We start from the raw sequence: 18,333 nt of genomic DNA, 5'->3' as shown, positions 1-18,333 counted from the left end.
TGCCTCATTCCACTGTCTTAAGTATGCAAGCACAATAACAAGAGTTATTTTTATCCCATGATCAATTTACTCTTTCTACAAATAGAGCAATTGAATGAATTTTAGAAGAATGCATTTAAAGAAAATAATCCCAGGATAGTACCTCGCAAGCCAACTTTTATCTTAGAATAAATATACAATAAAGAACCAGAGAATGTGCACTCTTCCACTGTGCTTTTTTCAGCCATGTTTTAGCAAGATAACTAGTTACACAACCCTCCACTTTGGGACATTCAAAATGTCAACTTTCCCCATGAAACAGAAATATTTGGCAGAGAAATAAAAGACGATTTTTTTGCTTTTCAAATATGTTCTTTTAGAAATATGTCTGTCATTTTTACATTTACCCATATTTGTTGTTAATGGTATTGAAAGGTTAGGTATTCAAGATTTGTTTCATAAAAGTGCTCTGTCATTCATCTTTAAAAGCAAATAACCCACTAATAAAGGCTATAATTTCTCTCAAGTTGTACAAATAACCTGTTGTCCACCCATATTCTGTGCTGTTGTCACACATCTTACAACAGTTACCTGTTATTTCTTTACTTTGAAAAACCTATCAACTGCAAAAGCCCTGGAGTCACTCAATCCTGTCACTTCACTATCCATAGCTGCGTCCAATGACACTAACCACTTGAAAGCATGAACAAACTTTGAAACAGACATCTCAAAATTAATTGTACATGGGACTTGAACTAAAAACCTCACTGATGTGTTTAAAAATAACAAACTGTTCATGGAGAATAAAACCAACCAGTACTAAAAACCAAAGTGCAATATATATATGGAAACACCTTTGTCTTTTCCAGGTCAAGCAAGCATATAATATAAACCCTCTCTGTGATTAATATAATTCTAAGTCAGTAGTGCATCAATACTAGACCTATTAGGAAATTTTTCACTGAAAAATGAAACACTTTGATGCGTTTCACCCACTTTCTGCATTACACTGTTTTATTAAAATACAAACAGGAGATGCTTGACCTGGAAAAGACAAAGGTGTTTCCACCAGTACTAAATAGAAGCTGCCTTTAATGATTTAAAAAAAGAAATAAAAACAACAGACCTATTATGCTATGATATGGCAGTAGCAGTTGTGCAATATGCCGTATTACTACTGATGTCGTGAAATAACATAAAAATATAAGCTTGAAAATCCCATAAAATAACATTCAAAATGAAATTTAAAAATTCACTATGAATTTTTAAAATTCCAAAACATCATCTTTCCCAAAACAAAATTTTCCAGACATTCTGTTTCACAGAAAATGTAGACTTTTTTTCCTGAGACAAAAAAAAATTCAAAATGTCAACTTTCCCCATAAAACAGAAATATTGAGTTTTGATGAGCTCTAGACAATACAAACATAGTTAGACTCTTTGCCTTATCATTAGTATAGCCCTTCTGTGATTAAACCCCTTAGTCATTGATTGCATTTAATGTAATCTCCACCTCATGAAACTATCCTTTCTAATCCTGCCATTGCTTCTCTTTAAGCTGCCAGTGGGACTTGAAGCCAGGAATTTCTGAGCTCTAATCCTCACTCTACCCGAGTCACTGTGTGAATTGCTCATGGTCATTTCTGTATTTCTTTCCCCCATTTCTTAAATAGGGATGATAATATTGATTTTCCTAACTCTCAGGGATATTGGAGCAGATTACTGTTACTGTTCATATGGTGTTTGCATATAAAGAGTTATGTTTAAATATTAATATTACCAACCATATCACCTCCTTACACATTCCCACCCATTATGGCAAAATCCTATTCTGGAGTTTGGATTTCTTCTCTACTTTCTGCAATAGAAAGCTATTCTTTCCACAGTATATCTATTAATCAAAGCTATTGCTCTCTTCAAATTTAAAATCCTCAGTAAGAGCACCAGTCTTTGACTTTGTACCCTGCATTTTGTGCAGTGGGTCTTGCAAGCCAAAATTTTAAACCAGCTGTTTTCATTATAGCTTTCTTTTTTAGATCAAAGTCCTTGCACTCATACAGCTCTCTGATTTTCTGTCTTGTGGATGGATGTGATATTTTCAGTTTGCTTGTGTCCTTTCATTATAAATTATCCTGCTCTATACTCAAATGTCAAGAGAAGAAACATAATTGTATATGCTTTCACCTTTCTCATACACCATTTGGGGGATAAGAAAAGAATAGTAGAAAATGCACGATTTTTTTCTCTCAAGTTAGACCCATTGATGGTAGGTTTGTTTGTATTTTTACCATTCAAATATATAGCTTAATGATGGTCCATGCACACTATATTCTAATAGCTTATGCATGCAGATGAAAAACAAGGTTCTTAACCAAGTTTTCACCCTTTCTGGTCACCAGTGCTTATCTTCAGTTGTCTCCACAGGAAGTTCTGCATCTGTTTTTGTAATAAATGAGAATGTAAAATTTGTGCCATGGTGAATGTGCTGCCAGTATCAAGCCTACATTTCTCAGCACTTGGGAATTTAGAAAAGCACTTGGGACTTAGAAAGGCCGATACATTCCTATCTCAATTGCAACAGCCAAAGATTGTTTCCTTTTCTTACCTGATGGCAATAGTGGCTTTTCTTGAGAGAAAGTTGGCAATCTCCCAGACTTTCTACATAGGAGTGAGTTATGGGCAGGCACAGTGGTTGGCCTGTTAGTGCAAGAACAGGGAGATATGGACTCTGAAATACAAACAGGAGGAACTGGCTTATGCTCCTTAATATGGGTTACTGAATAGACAAAATCAAGCTCCTCTTGAAAGGGAGAACCACATGACTCTTCCTTACTAACTGTTGTATAGGCATTTTAGTGGGGCCACTTGCTTATTGTCCCAGTACAAGAGAAAGGGAGAGAAAAGGGGAGGAACACATATACATATTTCAAAGAATAAATGAGTAGCTATAAATGTTAAGCCGATGACAAGTTAATATAAAACAGCCTGCTTTTTAACAAGGATTTCAGCACTCAAATGTATTAGGTAAGTAAAACTGTCAAACATTTCCTGTATAATGCTCATTTAGGGGGAATGAAGGAAACTGTTTGCCATGTCAAACACCATGGGTAAGCCTAAGCTGCAATTAAAAAAAAAAAACCACAGCAGAGAGTCTCAGAGCCCAGGTCGATTGACTCGGGCTTGTGGGGCTTGGGCTGTGGGGCTCACATATAGATATTTGGGCGTGGGTTGGAGCACAGGAGCCTGAATATTTATAGGCCTATTTTTAGCCCTGTGAGTGTAGCTGAGTCAGTTGACCTGGGCTCTGAAACTCAGTGCTTGCGGGTCTTTTATTACAGCATAGATATACCCCATATTTTATGTACATCTTCTGCTACCCACTTCAAGCCCATTATGCATAGAAATCTAACCCTCAGCTGCCCACTTCAACTCAGGTGACTGCCTACAACATGCATTACCCCTTATGCATAACAATCTGTCTCAACTTGTAGTTAGCTCAGACGCTCTGATTTCTTTTCCCAGACCTGAAGTAGAGCTCTGTGTAGCTCAAAAGCATGTACCTTCCACCAACAGAAGATGGTCCAATACATTACTTCCCCTACCTTGTGTCTCATATTGTGGGACCAGCAGAGCTACATCACCATTGCAAACAGTGGGTTTTTTTATTTGTCTATTTTGCTAGTTAGTCTTTAATTTTTATCCATGTCCTGTTGTATATTTTGACATTATTTCAGGGTAGGTCTGGGTGAAAAGAATGCATTCTGTCCCCCACCCATTTCTGTTTTTCTTTTTTTTAAATCAGAGCACATTGCAGAAAGCTGACTACTAAGATAAAGTATTTCCTCTCCATTTAGATTGCAGTCCACCCCTGCAGTTCAAATCCCTCTTCTAACAGTCAAACTTTCTGAGGAAGGATGGTCTTGCAGTTAAGACACAGGCCTGGACATCAAGTAGTTGAATCTTACAAAACAGTGTTCACAAACATTTGTTCAGATTCCACGTGGCTATTTGGTCCCTAGCTATGAATAGTCACACAGATAGGTTTCTCTTCTCACTAATGTTTGGGAAATAGCTGTTCTTTGTATATATGTCTCTATTCTCATGCAAACAAGCTATACGTTGTTAACTATTCATTAGTATCTGTGTTCATGGTTTAAAAGTTTGTTTCTGCTCTCTGAGTGGATGATAATGCCACATGACATAGAGGACCAATCATACACTATAAATGATGAATAGTTGAAGTTAACAGTGGATAATCAATCAATGTTCTGAAATTTGTTCACAAAAATATTTTAAACAGTCCTGAATAACAAATTAACTTGTAAGAATAAAAGTCTGAATGAATTACAACAAAAAAGAGCTAAATTCATCAGATTATTTACAATGAGCAGTTTAACCAGCTGTAGTGTCACATACAAAATGGGAAATGACTGCCTAGGAAGGAGTATTGTGGAAAGGGATCTGGGGGTCATAGTGGACCACAAGCTTAATATGAGTGAACAGTGCAACAGCTGTTGCAAAAAAAGCTAACATCATTCTGGGATGTATTAGCAGGAGTGTTGCATTCAAGACACAAAAAGTAGTTCTTGGGCTCTACTCCATGCTGATTAGGCCTCAACTGGAGTGTTGTGTCCAGTTCTGGGTGCCACATTTCAGGAAAGATATGGACAAATTGGAGAGAGTCCAGAAAAAAGCAACAAAAATGATTAAAGGTCTAGAAAACATGACCTATGAGGGAAGATGCAAAAAAATTGGGTTTGTTTAGTCTGGAAAAGAGAAGACTGAGGGGGGACATGATAATAGTTTTCAAGTACATAAAAGGATGTTATAAGGAGGAGGGAGAAAAATTATTCTTCTTAACCTCTAAGGATCGGACAAGAAGCAATGGGCTTAAATTGCAGGAAAGGAGGTTTAGGTTGGACATTAGGAAAAACTTCCTAACTGTGAGGGTAGTTAACCACTGGAATAAATTGCCTAGGAGGTTGTGGAATCTCCATCATTGGAGATTTTTAAGAGCACGTTGGACAAACTCCTGTCAGGAATGGTCTAGATAATACTTAGTCCTGCTGTGAGTGCAGTGTACTGGACTAGATGACCTCTCGAGGTCCCTTCCAGTTCTATGATTCTACCTTATGTGATCCTGAGTAAATCATTTAACATCTTTGATCCTCTATTTCCACCTCTGTAAAATGGGATTAATGCATTTATTACTTACCTACCTTGGAGAGAGGCTGTGAAGAGCTTGGAAAGGAAGGGCTCTGAAAGATCAGCTGTTAAATACTCATTCTCTACTGGGACAGTTCATCAATCCTGACTTGCCTTGACTTTGCTGTGCTCTAGAATTGAGTGAATCAAAGCAAGCTGCAAATGTTTCAGCTCAATAGTCTGTGGCTTAGCTATCTGCTTTAAACGTGTTGTGTGATGTATACTTTTTTCTTTCAGAATTATGGTTTGGAGACAGAAAACCTGAGAACACTCTCTCACAAGCTGAATGCCTCAGCCAAAAATCTTCAGAACTTTATAACGGGTAGAAGGAGGAGTGGCCATTATGATGGCAGGGCCTCCAGACGACTGCCAAATGATTTTCTTACCTCTGTTGTTGACCTGATTGGTGCTGCAAAGAACTTGCTAGCCTGGCTGGACAGGTAATTTAGAGCTTTTTAATTCTTATGGGGGAGGGGAGAGGGAGAAGAGTAATTATTTTGCCCTGTTTGTTTCTTTTTCTTTTTCTCTTGCTCTTTTCTCTTTCTCTTAGTCTAGTATTAGAATTGTAATTATAGGTTTTACTTTGTAAATTTTGTTATATACTTGAGTTCCAGGCTGAATAGGCCTGGGTCAGGGGCCGGCTGTGGGATTTTTGGAGTCTCTTTTCTGTGAAATTAGCAATTTCAGTCTTGTTCCTAGTGAATGGCAAAAATTGCCACTACAGATGGTAGGATTGTTTCAATTTCAGAAGGAAGGATAAGGGATAAATTAACATAGAAACTGAGCTGCCCTATAACCAGAGCAAAGAGTGGTCCTGACCATTTAGGGCTGACGCAAATTAAGAGAGCAGCGTAGGGAAATTTGAACTGCTGCTATCCCTGCTGCATACCTGTTCTTGGATAATTTCTAAAAGAAATTCTACTGCTTGCTTATCTCTGGAAACTCAGAGCTTACTAGTTGACTTTTTGTTAACAGTAAAGGGCAGTTCATACATTAGTCACTCTTGTCACATTAATTACTGCTTGGTGAGAGAATGCTATGATTTCTCATTGATGAATTAGGAATCAGTTTACAAAGTAACTCTCTGCATGAACTGTGTTAAAATATTGATTATGTATGAACTACTATTTTATACATACACTGCATTTCTCTATAGAAGTGAATAGCTTCAGCTGAAATCTGAAACTATTGTGCATATAAATGAATGACATGACCATTCTTCACAAAGCTTGTTATGACCCTGATGACATTCTCTGACCTAATGCTAGCAATCAAGCTCTCCTGGGATGTAATCTCATCAGTCTTTATAAGCCAAATGGGTCAGATCCGAACAGTACTTGGAGACTCCAAGGAAAACCCAGGTCCTGCAGGAAGTTGGGTTAGTAGCTCAGTAAATGGCACCCATCCCTCTTAGTTAATACTGAACTAAGGCTATAGTTTGCCCCTAAGGAGCAGAGTGCTGCTTGATGTGCTATCTTTTGGATAAGCCATAAAACTAAGGACTTGACTGCTATACTTATTATATCTGCCCAGTGCTGAGGCATATCAAACATCTAAGGTACTAGAAGCATGCCAGGTACATCCTGCAGTCACACATTGTTCTACATGGGGTTCCTCAGTTTCTGTATAGCCTGCACTGTGGGATAGCTCAGTGGTTTGAGCATTAGCTTCCTAAACCTTGGGTTGTGAGTTCAATCCTTGAGGGAGCCAAAAAATAATAATTGGGGATTAGGTCCTGCTTTGAGCAGGGGGTTGGACTAGATGACCTTGTGAGGTCTCTTCCAACCCTGATATGCTATGATTACAGGAGGGTACAGCTCAGTAACACAGATTGCTGAAGTCTCCTACAAACTTGTTGTCCCTCTCTGGCAGGTCTCCATTTGTCAGTGTGACAGAATACTCACTGCTGAAAAACAATATTGTTCAACTGTGCCTGGAATTAACAACCATCGTGCAACAGGTAAGAACAGGTTTATTGTATACCATACCTAAATCACTTCCACATTGCTGAAGAAAGAGTAAAATATTACAAAAATTGTTAGAAATGTGTCACCTCATCAGGAGAATTTGTGTGCATTTTGGGGGCTGGTGGGAGTGGAGGGAGGAGGTGTGTGTGCAACATCTCAGTTGCAACTACAGTAATTATTTACTAGTAATGTTAGGAAAGAATGTTTGTATTTTAATTGTTTTCAAGGATATTGATGGGTTTTCTCTCCAAAAAGTCAAAACAAATTATTGCAGTATCTCCAGCTGATCCTCACTTCATCATCCCCTTTTCCTCCCCCAACATATTCTATTCCCCTTTTTCTCTGATTTCCAGCATATGATTCCTTGCTGTATGCTTTCTTGTTGCTTACCTAACTGATACATATTAGACTTGAAGTTTTTCATCATAAATCAGACAGCCACCAGACCCCTAATCATTTTGTTGTTCTCTGAACTCCCTGAAATTAGTCAATATATTTCTGATAATAAGGTGTCTAGAATTTAACACACAGTATTCCATGTTCCCTGCTAAATGTTGTCAAAGATAAGCTAAAAGTGGCTGTATAGACAAGAGCTAGACAAATACAATAGAAGTATATATTTATAAAAATTGTTGTGAATAAAACCTGCCAATTCACTTCATTGGTATCCATGACCCTTTCATTTGCAATTTGAAGTATTACTGTGAGCAAGACTAAATTTCCAAGAATGTTCGTAGAAAGTGAAAGCATCATGATTACTAATGCAGCATCCCAAGAGCAGGCAGAGAGCACAGATAGCAAAGGAGGATGCAGATTTTGCCTTGTCTATACCTGATTGGACAGGGCAAAGCAGCTGCAGAAAATGGTATATAGTTAGAAGATGAGTGGGCTATACTGGCAAATGGACAGCAAGAGATTGTCACTTGGAGCCTAGCAGTTCAAAAGTGTCTAATCTAAACTAAATAAAATCGGCAGAAAAAGGTATCTTTCTGATGTAAATCTACAGATTTTAGAAAGGGCCTCATGTAATCTTAACCTTTGAGATTTATTTAATAAATATGCACTATTGAGTTTCTCTCCTTAAAATTCAAATCTATTCAATAAGCAAGAACAGATTTAAAGAATTGTGCTGCTAAAACCACACAAGGAAGTCATCTGACTGGGTGATACAACAGCTTTTCAGACACACTGATAACATTTGTTAGTACCTGGTTGACATAACCTAGGATGTCATGGAAAAAGTAATAAAACTTACAGAAAATTAAGTTTGTTTATATACAAGGAAAGTTCTACAGTCATTCTGGAAGTGATTAATAGAATGTGGAGATCAACAGTAATTATTTAAGCTTAGAAAATATGTGGATTGCAATGTTGTGCCTTGTTTCCATGGCAATCATATGTTTGCAATTCAATGGCTGTGTTTCCTCTGAAAATAATTGGTATCCTCCTGACAGACAAGTGCAGCAAGAATACTGAAGCTCTAGAGCAGTGGTCCCCAAACTTTTAACCTCACGCCTACCCCACACCTCCCATGGAACTGGGAGCAGGGACAGGGCTCCGGGAGGGGGAGACATGGATGGGGTAAGGGAGCCCAGGCTGGGGCCACAGTTGGGAAGCAGACCCTTGGCTGGGAACCGAGGCCTGCAGCTGCAGCCGGGCATGGAGCCCTGGGCATGGGGCCATCAGCCAGGACCTCAGGCACAGGGCTGGCAGCCGCGGCCAGGAGTAGATCCCTGGGCGCAAGGCCAGCAGCTGGGACCAGAGCCAGGAGCGGAGCTGGGTGGTGCTCCCTCTCCGCCCCCTGTGGGAGTTGGTCTGGGCCCAGCTGCGCCACTCCGAACGTTTCTCCACACCCCCTAGGGGAGCACGCCCCACAGATTGAAGACCTCTGCTCTAGAGTAAAGTCTGAGTGCATAAGTCTGACTTAGAACTCATCTCACTCTTCCTTGATCTCACTAATTCCCTATTAGCACCAAGGAGGAGGGAGATAGTGAAAAATGGTATTGCATAGAGCCACAAAATAATCATAGCTGAATATCTTAATATTGAGATCCCATGTTGCGTTAATATGTGAAGATGATGCATCAGAAAAACACAATCTTATATCATAACACACTATTAGGACACAGTGTTGATAATATTTTGTGGCTCTCCACTGACTCAGTTGGATGATAAAATGGCACTTTAGCTTTACAAAGCAGACTGCCATTGCTCTAGACAAATGAATACACCAAATTAATCAAACCTGTTGTCGTACTGCAAAGCCTATCTATTTTCTCTAATGTTGGTGAGGGACAAGGGTATAACAGCTCATATTCTTAGGGAAGGGAGGGTATTTATGTATTTTTCCATGTTCTGGTTAGTTAATTTTCCTTTGGGCTTTGTGGTGAGACTAGGTCCGACTGGATCTGGTATAATTTTGTTGTTTGTGTATGGTAGTAAGATATCTTAAAGATGCTTAGAGCCCGTGATAGGTGCTTTTCATGTTTATTTCAAAATAAACAATATAATTTAATTTTAACATAGTGCTGTTTGAAATAGTACGATGTTAAAACACACTAAGGAACTTTTAGTGTACACCAGGATGGTCTACACAGAACAATTAACGCAGCACGTTAGCATACTTTAGAAATCTCACTCCCATGGTGAGCATTACCCCACCCTGTAGTAAAGCCCCTAGAAAAGCTAAATAAATTGAGCTACTTCAGTAACTGGCGTTTGCGTTCCATGTCATGAATCATTCATTTAGCTCATTGTGTCTCTCCAAGTTGCAGCTTTTATTTAAAAAAAGGGTGGATACCAAAACTGGACAAGTATTCTAGTTGTAGTCTCAGGTAATATCACTTTTGTACACCTACTTAATATACCCCTATTCTATACATGCAAAAATTGTGTTAACCCTCTTAGCCACAATATCAAAGTGGGAACTCATGTTCAGTTGATTAACAATGAGCCCTAAGTTCTTTTTAGAGTCACTGTTTTCCAGGATACAGTCCTCTATTCTGTAAAAAATGCCCCATATTCTTTATTCTTAGATGAGTGACCTGGCCTTTGGCTGTATTAATGCATGCTACTTGATTGTTCCAAGCTTGCAAAGGGTCTAGAGCACTCTATCAGTTGCCTTTGTTAATCATTATTTATCACACAATCAGGCTTTATGTCATCTGCAAACTTTATCATCATAATTGTACATTTCCTCCAGATTATTGATTAAAAAAATTTAATAGCATTTGGTTGAGCATCAATCCTTGTGCGCCCTATGAGGACCCCCCCCCACACACACACACTTGTTGAAGAATCCCCATTAACGATCACATTTTGAGATCAAAAACATTTTGTTCTAAGTATGTGTATTCGTATATTGAGGGCTAAATAGAGTTCTTTGTCTTATATTTGTAACTTGCCTTTTCTCTATTTATTTAAATAAATTCAGTATTTTAATCAATTAGAATGGTGATGGCATGAGGTACTTTGGCAGGGATATTCTGGATGATGCAAGAGCTGGTTGGTATCTTGTTTGAATGTGGATATGTAACACTACTACTACTATTTTGTAGTTCTCTTTATTTTACCATTATATAGACCAGAACTAAATAATGGGTATTCTATAATATAAAAGTCCCAAGTTAAAATCCACCTTTAAACATGTCACTAATCATTTTTTTGGCAAGGGATAAATGTGACACTTTAGCCATCATGTATTTCCTAAGTAAAATAAATAGACTGAAACCCTATGCATGTTAAACCTTGTGGTCTTCTTAACGAGTTTCCCTAATGCATACTACATATCAAAAAGAAAATAATTCACCATAATATCCTAAGTGTAATGCTCCTAGTGGTCTTAAATGCTTATTTAAACCAGACAGATATAGAAAAAACCTTATATCTTCTAAATTGTATCCCAATAGCTATTAAAAAAAGAACATCTTTAAATTATAATATAAACTTCAGTATGCAACATAAGCATAGACTCTCTTCTCTAAAATTAATTCATTCTGCTCTACAAAACAGAGAAATTTCAGATTTACTATACATACGAGTCCTTTATTGTTTGACCTGAAATAATTAAGTTTACTCAGAATGAAACTTACATTTTAATTTAGGTGTCCGAAATACATAATTTAGATTGGAACATTAGCTCTAAAGTACTTGTGGCACCTTAGAGACTAACAAATTTGTCTCTAAGGTGCCACAAGTACTCCTGTTCTTTTTGCGGATACAGACTAACACGGCTGCTACTCTGAAACCTAGCTCTAAAGTGAAACTCTAAGCCTTGCTCTGATCATTTTATTGTCTTGGTACTTGAAGGGTTAAAAGGAGGCAGTATTGAATAAAATGGATATTCTGTTTGAAGTATGTTAAACTAGTAGGAAAAAACTGCCTTAGGCATTGCCAGCCACACTAATTGAATACTTTTTGTGCTGTGGAAAAAACAGAAAAAACATCAAAGGGATACTTGACCATGGAGTGCAAATAGAAATTCTTCTATATCCCTAAGTTCTTTGATTCTCACCATCTTCCATTTTAACCTTTTTTTCTTGTACTGACACTAATTTTTTCTCAAAACTGTGTCCATAGAGAAATCAATTTTTGTAAAACAAATCTGATACTCTAAAACAAACTCCATAATGCAATACCTTTAAGCATAAATGGTGAGATTCTTACTCCTTGTACACCAGGTAAAAGGGCTGCAGCTGAGTAAAGAGGCTCTAAAAGTCCAAGGTGTAGCTAGGAAAAGATCCCCGCAGCACAGGAAATGAGGAAGACAGCAATAGGCTGCCTCCCGAGGTTCTCTTTTCAGGGCCATGCAAGAGGTGTTTGGTGGGGCAGAGGAGCCACAACATGCTGCACTGGTGAAATTCTTGGCAGTCCAGGGAGGCTGTAACTTAGGCAGGTCTACACTACAAATTTACATTGGTGCAGCTGCGCCGATGCACCGCATCTGGTGAAGCTGCTCTAAGCAGACGGGAGAGAGATCTCCCATTGGCTTAATAACCCCACCTCCATGAGAGGCAGTAGCTATGTCAGTAGGAGAAGCTCTCCCGCTGACATTGTGCTGTCTATGTTGTGGGGTGGGGGGGCAGTAGGGGCGGTATAACTACGTCGCTCAAGGATGTGGATTTTTCACACCCCTGAGTGACATGATTATACCAAAGGAAGTATGTAGCGTAGACCAAGCCTTAGACAGGCTTCCATGGCTGTCCCTAAACTTTGCAGGGGGCTTCTGTGGTCCCTGGAGCAGCCCAGAATTGGGCAGGTGCATAGGTGGCTTATAACCACCTTAGCTGTCTGTGCTATGGTTTCTTTGCTGTGCCTCATAGGTCTCAGGAATCTAGATAAGTAAGAGAGTAAGAGGTTTTAGCTGTTTGTTATTGGAAAAGAGGAAACTTCAAACTAGCCCAACAGAAGAACTCAAAATTTGGAAAGGAACTAATGAGGAGGGAAGTTTTTGATACTAACAGGTGGAATATTATTATATTATTATTAGCTAAGCTATGGAATATTATCTAGAAATTTGGTCTTGATAAAGAATTTTTTGTGTGTCAGAGCTGGTCAAAAATGTTCATGGAGCATTCTTCTGTTGGAAAATGAGTTTTTGTCAAAAACAGACTTCCTCTGGAAACATTGATTTTTTGACTAAATTTCATTTTATTTTTATTTTTTTTAAATGCATTTAAATGAGGTTGAAATATTAAATGTTGACATTTTTGGAATGGAACTTGTTGATTTAAAATGATCTTTTGTTTCATTTTATTATTTTATATTACAATATTTTAAAGAAATGTAACATCAAATCAAAAGAAAATATTTTGATTAACCCAAAACAATTCAAAATTGCAAAGTTTCCCATGAAATGAACATTTTCCTTCACAGGTCTAATACTAGGTAAATCAGTTCAAGTATAAGTGAATTTTAGAGGCATCTAGGTTAGTTTCTTGAGAAGACAGTGACATTGGAGGTTGAGAACAACCCAGAAAATGGGATTAAAATAAGACAACAAACAAAAGCTCTAAGTGTAGGTCTATAATGACATTTTGCTGTTCCTAAAATTTCTGATGTTTTTATGATGTCTTTAGCTGTGTAAATAGAGGGGGTTCACATACGAGATACTAAATTGGAGCAAGGCATGGGGCGGTACTGGGCCAGGGAGACCCCGCCTCTCAGCAGTTGCGGGCCTGTTCCAGTGGTGGGACAGTTTAAAAGGGCACTGGAAGCCCAGGAGCATGGGGAAAAGCAGTTACAGGCTGCACCAGCAAGTGAGTCTAACACCTGGAGCTATGGGAAGAGCGAGTACAGACTTGGGAAGGCCACTCTGGAAGCTGTGATCCATATTCCCCCCTGCCTCCCGGTTTGAGTTGGGAATCCAAGAGTGACCTCCAAGAAGGGGATGTTGTCCCCCTGGCAGACTATGCTGATACTGAAAAAACTGTGACCACACCCCTAACAGAGCTATAGCCCAGAAGGAAGTGACCCAGGGGTGTGTAACTTGGGGTGGACCAACATGTAGTCCAGACACTGCAACATCTCTTTAGGGTCCTGGGTCAGGACCCAGTGGAATGGGAGGGTCCTGCTCCCTCTCACTGCTGTCATGACAGAACCCCAATGGGAGAAGAAGGAATACACAGGAGGGAGAGGCTCCCCTGTATATGACTCAGCAGGGCCCACTCTAGAACAAGCCGATGGAAAAGAACTGAGGAGCCACTGTATGATCACTAGACCAGCTGGCTGTTGAATTGACCCACTTCAGGGACGTACTGAACTTGATTCTTCCCTCAGATTGGTTTGACCCTTGTGCAACACCATTGAAAATAATGAAGTAATTCCTGATTTCTACTTTCTTTGTGCTGCACTTTTAAATGTAGGGAGCCTTCTACTGGCCTGTTGGGAGCAATGCGGAATGCCAGTTTAAGATGACTACTACAGAAAGTAATACATTGCGTGCTCTCTCTTTGTAACAATCATTTTAAGTTGCCTGTCAGTACTGTTTCCCTTCCCCACTTCTGGGCAAGCAAGCAGAAAATTTCCTGCATTTAAAGGTATAGTAGACAGAACACAGAATCATAACATGTAATAACTGAATACACCACACTTTTATTCCTTCTGAATCTGGTTCCACAGCATAACTAAATACTGCCTTGACAGCAGACTGGCCATAGAGCTACATGTTTCAAAACAATACATACTAAGACAACAGAAACTGTTGAAGGAGAATGAATTTTCTAATTTAATCGTCTTGGATAATATTACAATTGTATTTATAATGTTTCTGTTCCAGGCTTGCTTGCATATAGGTGGTGTCCTACTGAGCTCTTTTAATTTCTCAAACAAAACAAAATTTCTGGATTCCCGCCAGAAAAAAAACAGACCCACAAAAGGAAATCTCAGTGAAAAGATGCAAACCCACTGCATGAATGCAATGGTTTGGTTTAAATGCATGGTTTGGCTTAAAATAAGAGCCTCCTAAACTGTTGCTCAGAATTCATAGTGAGCTTTTTTTGTAGTTTCAAACTGTGTGCTTGAAATTAAAAAATAATCACTTTCATCTATGCTCACAATTCCTGGTTCAGGCTAGAGCCAGGAGCACATGTAGTAAAGTACAGGCCATGACAGGTGGCTATTCTTGCAGAATTTATGCTCTGACCAAAAGTGGGAAGAGGTGGAATTTTAATGACGGTTTTCATATTCTTTCTAGTCCAGTTTCTTTGGCTAAGAAGCTTGCCTGAGCCTCCCACTACTTAAGTCTTCGTGATATGTACAGTCATACAAAATCAATGATTCTCACAGGGTTTCTTTCATTTGCAGAACTGTAGAGGGGAAAAGCAGTTGAGTTAGGACAATCACACCAAATTTTCAATAAATATAAAAAAATTAGCAGGCCTATTTAAGATATATAAGCAGAGTAAAAATCAAATATTTTATAGAAATCATATTGTAAGGTATAGATTTGGGACTGAATGAGAAGTAGGCCTTTTTTTAAAAAGTGCAATTAATATGAGTCAAAGCAATTCTCACAGGTTATTGTTAATTACATAAATGTTGTGTGAGCTTCAAAACAAAATGGTAGATTTCTTTTAAAAATATGTATTCGCCATTGCACTTTTAAATGGACAGTATTTTTATTTTCCATAAAATTCTCTGCAGTTGGTGCAGCCCCATAAAGCCATGTTCAAAACATATATTTGATTGCCTTCTCTCACACACAAAATTGACAGTGATTATGTCAGGCTATTGGTTCATTCGTAAGAAAACTGCTGACATTTCAACCCGAAGAATATATCATTTAAAGTTTAAGGAAAAGCGAAATTTTATGTTTGAGGCAGGTGTCTTGGCAGGTACAACTATTTGAAATAACTGTTTATATGGGAGTTGAAATAGACTCTTTTGGAATAACTGCATTCGCACAAAAGCCTTCGTTGTACTGAAAGGATGTCATAGTGTGTTAAGATAGTAAGTTCAAAGATTCAGTGAATATAGCCTTACTTCAGTTTTACTGTGCATAAAAAAACATGCTTGTGACTTCTGCTAGCAAGTGGGGGCATCTTCCCCAGGCACATACAATCCTGAAAAATATATATTTGGTCTCAAACCTTTAACATAGAATTTACAGGCTGCATGAATAAGAATGTAACTTCTCTTGCTATAACCAGCAGTGTCACCACTATAATTAAGGCTGTCCCATTTTCCCCTTTAAATTCTTTATTAGAAGGTAGTGGGTGCAAACACATTTCTGTAGTGTTTTGATTGAAATGTAAAGCTTGAAGCTAAGGTCTATAATAGGGATAAAATTGGTATTTTGTGGAGAGTGGTCATAAGTTACCTAGCTATTATATTTTTAAAAGAATCAATTGCATATAGCAATTTTTTAAAACTGTGGTCTAAAAACTAGACATATAACTGTATCTTTTCCTCCTGAAGGATACCAAAGCACATAATGCCTGATTTTGACTGGCCCTTGTGTAGCAAAAGGGGAGAGTCCCCAGAGCAGAGGCCAGCCACAGTGGTCATCGTTGCATTTGTAACCCACATGCCTTCTGGGTGTGGTGTCACATCTAGTGGCACTGAGACCAATTAGAGTTAAATGAGTCTGCTCTACAGCCTAGCTGAGAGCCAGTTAGCTTTTAGCTCATGTGGTAGAGGCTCATGCACTAAGCTCCAGAGATCCCTGGTTCAATCCTGTTCACCGATGACAGGGGTCTGTTGGCATTACACAGTCACTAGCAATACAAGCCAAGCCAGGATGGGCAGGGGGAAAATATCCCTTTTTACTGTACTCACACCACCCAGGGGAAGGGAGCTCAGGCTCCACCTCCTGCTTAAGGGGTGCAGTGGTATCCCCACATCACCTTCCCACTTGGGAGCTCCATAAAGAGCTGCGCCCCAAAGCAAAAAATGTGCTACCACTAAACTGATTATACAAAGATCCACCAATGAAATACTGCCATCTCTGTGTCAAAATATGGCAGCTGTTTACTAGAGCACAGAATCCCTACACAGTATGTCAGAACAAGAAGTGAAAAAATATGTAATTTTTCTATGGGGATTTGAAATGTGTATTAATACCAACTTGAGAACTGCACAAATTCCTCTGCAGAATAAAGGACACTAATGAATAGTTAGTTACGTAGATCTCCCAAGTAAATAACTTTGATTTAAAAAAATATATATATATATACATTCATTGTTCTAAAAGATGAAAAACTGACATTATTTTAGTGTGACAAAGAAACACAGCTTAAAGTAAACTGTTCAGGTCTACCGGGGGGTATGTGTAAAATCCTTTTTAAAACCAGCATTTTTCATGCTGTCCATCTGTTCCAACAAGTCAGTTCATTAATATACATACTTTAAAGGTACATCATTACCTCTGTGAGTCAGACGTGGTATATTATGATATAAGCATGCATGTGGATATGTAGTCCATCATGCATACTGAATATTTAATAAAGCGAATATAGGTAGTACACACTTGGGAAAAAATGCCATTGATTCACCAGTGAGTTCCAGCTGCTTTGTGCTGCTCTAGCAAAGCAAAGCAGCCATAAACTCAGTCTAACCATCTAGGCATATGTCTCCTTTGTGACTCCGGAGCATACTGATTAATCTAATACAAGACTGCAAAAATGATCCACTGTAATTCCAGGTATTCACGTTTTCTGCAACATTAGCCCTTGCGCTGCAATTTTCCATCTTTGGGCTTTCCCTATTATTATTTTTTTTTTTTAAGTTTGAGCAAAACATCTTGAGTCATTTTTGAGTCATAGGAGTGTAGGAAAAGACTATTATTATCATTATAAAGAAATTCTAAGCATATATTTTGGAAGAGGACTCCAGAAAAAAATGATTGCATTTTGAAACTTGAAATTTTGCACAATCACACATTGAAGTGTTTGCATCGCTTAAATTGACTAGGGTTGGGGATGGAGATATTAATTGTTATAAACAACTGAAAAAACCAATTGTTAATATACTCACTAGGCAACTGCTGAGTATTTGGGGAGTGGAAGAGGTTGTTTGTTTTTAAGTACCCTGTCTTCTCTGTGACAGCACAGTGCACATTCTCCCTGCTTGATGTGACCTAAGGTAGCTGTTTTGCTTCTGGGACAAATTAATTTTAACTTCCCTCATGCATCTTATTGAAAGACACCTAAATCCTGCAAATGTGAAAACCAGCAATGTCACAGATAGGAGAAAATCACAGGCACTGAAAAAAATTCCCTGGATCCTCTGTTTTAGGTTTCATTTAATTCTGCCAGTTGTAAGCTTCATTTAGTTTAAAAAAAATCAAGCTTTTTCCTTTTCCGTATCCTAATCTAACCCTGAAAAATAGACCAATGTGTTGCTGTACTGTTTAATCTAACTTTGCAGAAAACTCTATCCAGCCAAATAGCAGTAGCAAAAGTGATAGCTCCCTCTGTTCCCACTTCAGTGATGAGTGAATTCTGTGCCCTTCCCACCCATTCACCCATTTTGAAATCTGCCTGAGACATGAAGTGGAGCATCTCCTACAACTGGGCACAGTAGAACCAGTTCTGGTCCATCACAGAGGGAAGGGCTTCTATTCCCATTATTTTTTCACCTGAAAGAAGTCTGGAGGATGAGACGCATCCTCGATCTCAGGAAGCTAAACAAATTCATCAGAACACAATGATTCAGAGTGGTTACATTAGCTACAACCATTTCA

The 18,333-nt window shown here is 38.5% G+C and overlaps 1 protein-coding gene across 1 annotated transcript in view; it reads left to right on the top strand.

Annotated features, from left to right (window-relative positions):
* The window catches only part of LOC101942787 (connector enhancer of kinase suppressor of ras 2-like), a 547,551-nt gene that overhangs the window by 187,148 nt on the left and 342,070 nt on the right, over positions 1–18,333 (top strand). Inside the window, exons 3-4 of the mRNA XM_065556812.1 lie at positions 5,422–5,624; positions 7,057–7,144. Coding sequence (XP_065412884.1) covers positions 5,422–5,624; positions 7,057–7,144 — 291 coding nt within the window. The remainder of the gene's footprint in view (positions 1–5,421; positions 5,625–7,056; positions 7,145–18,333) is intronic.

The sequence above is a fragment of the Chrysemys picta genome, chromosome 9 (genome assembly GCF_011386835.1).
Source record: "Chrysemys picta bellii isolate R12L10 chromosome 9, ASM1138683v2, whole genome shotgun sequence".
Classification (NCBI taxonomy): Eukaryota; Metazoa; Chordata; order Testudines; family Emydidae; genus Chrysemys; species Chrysemys picta.
This window is presented reverse-complemented; position numbering and strand designations above follow the sequence as displayed.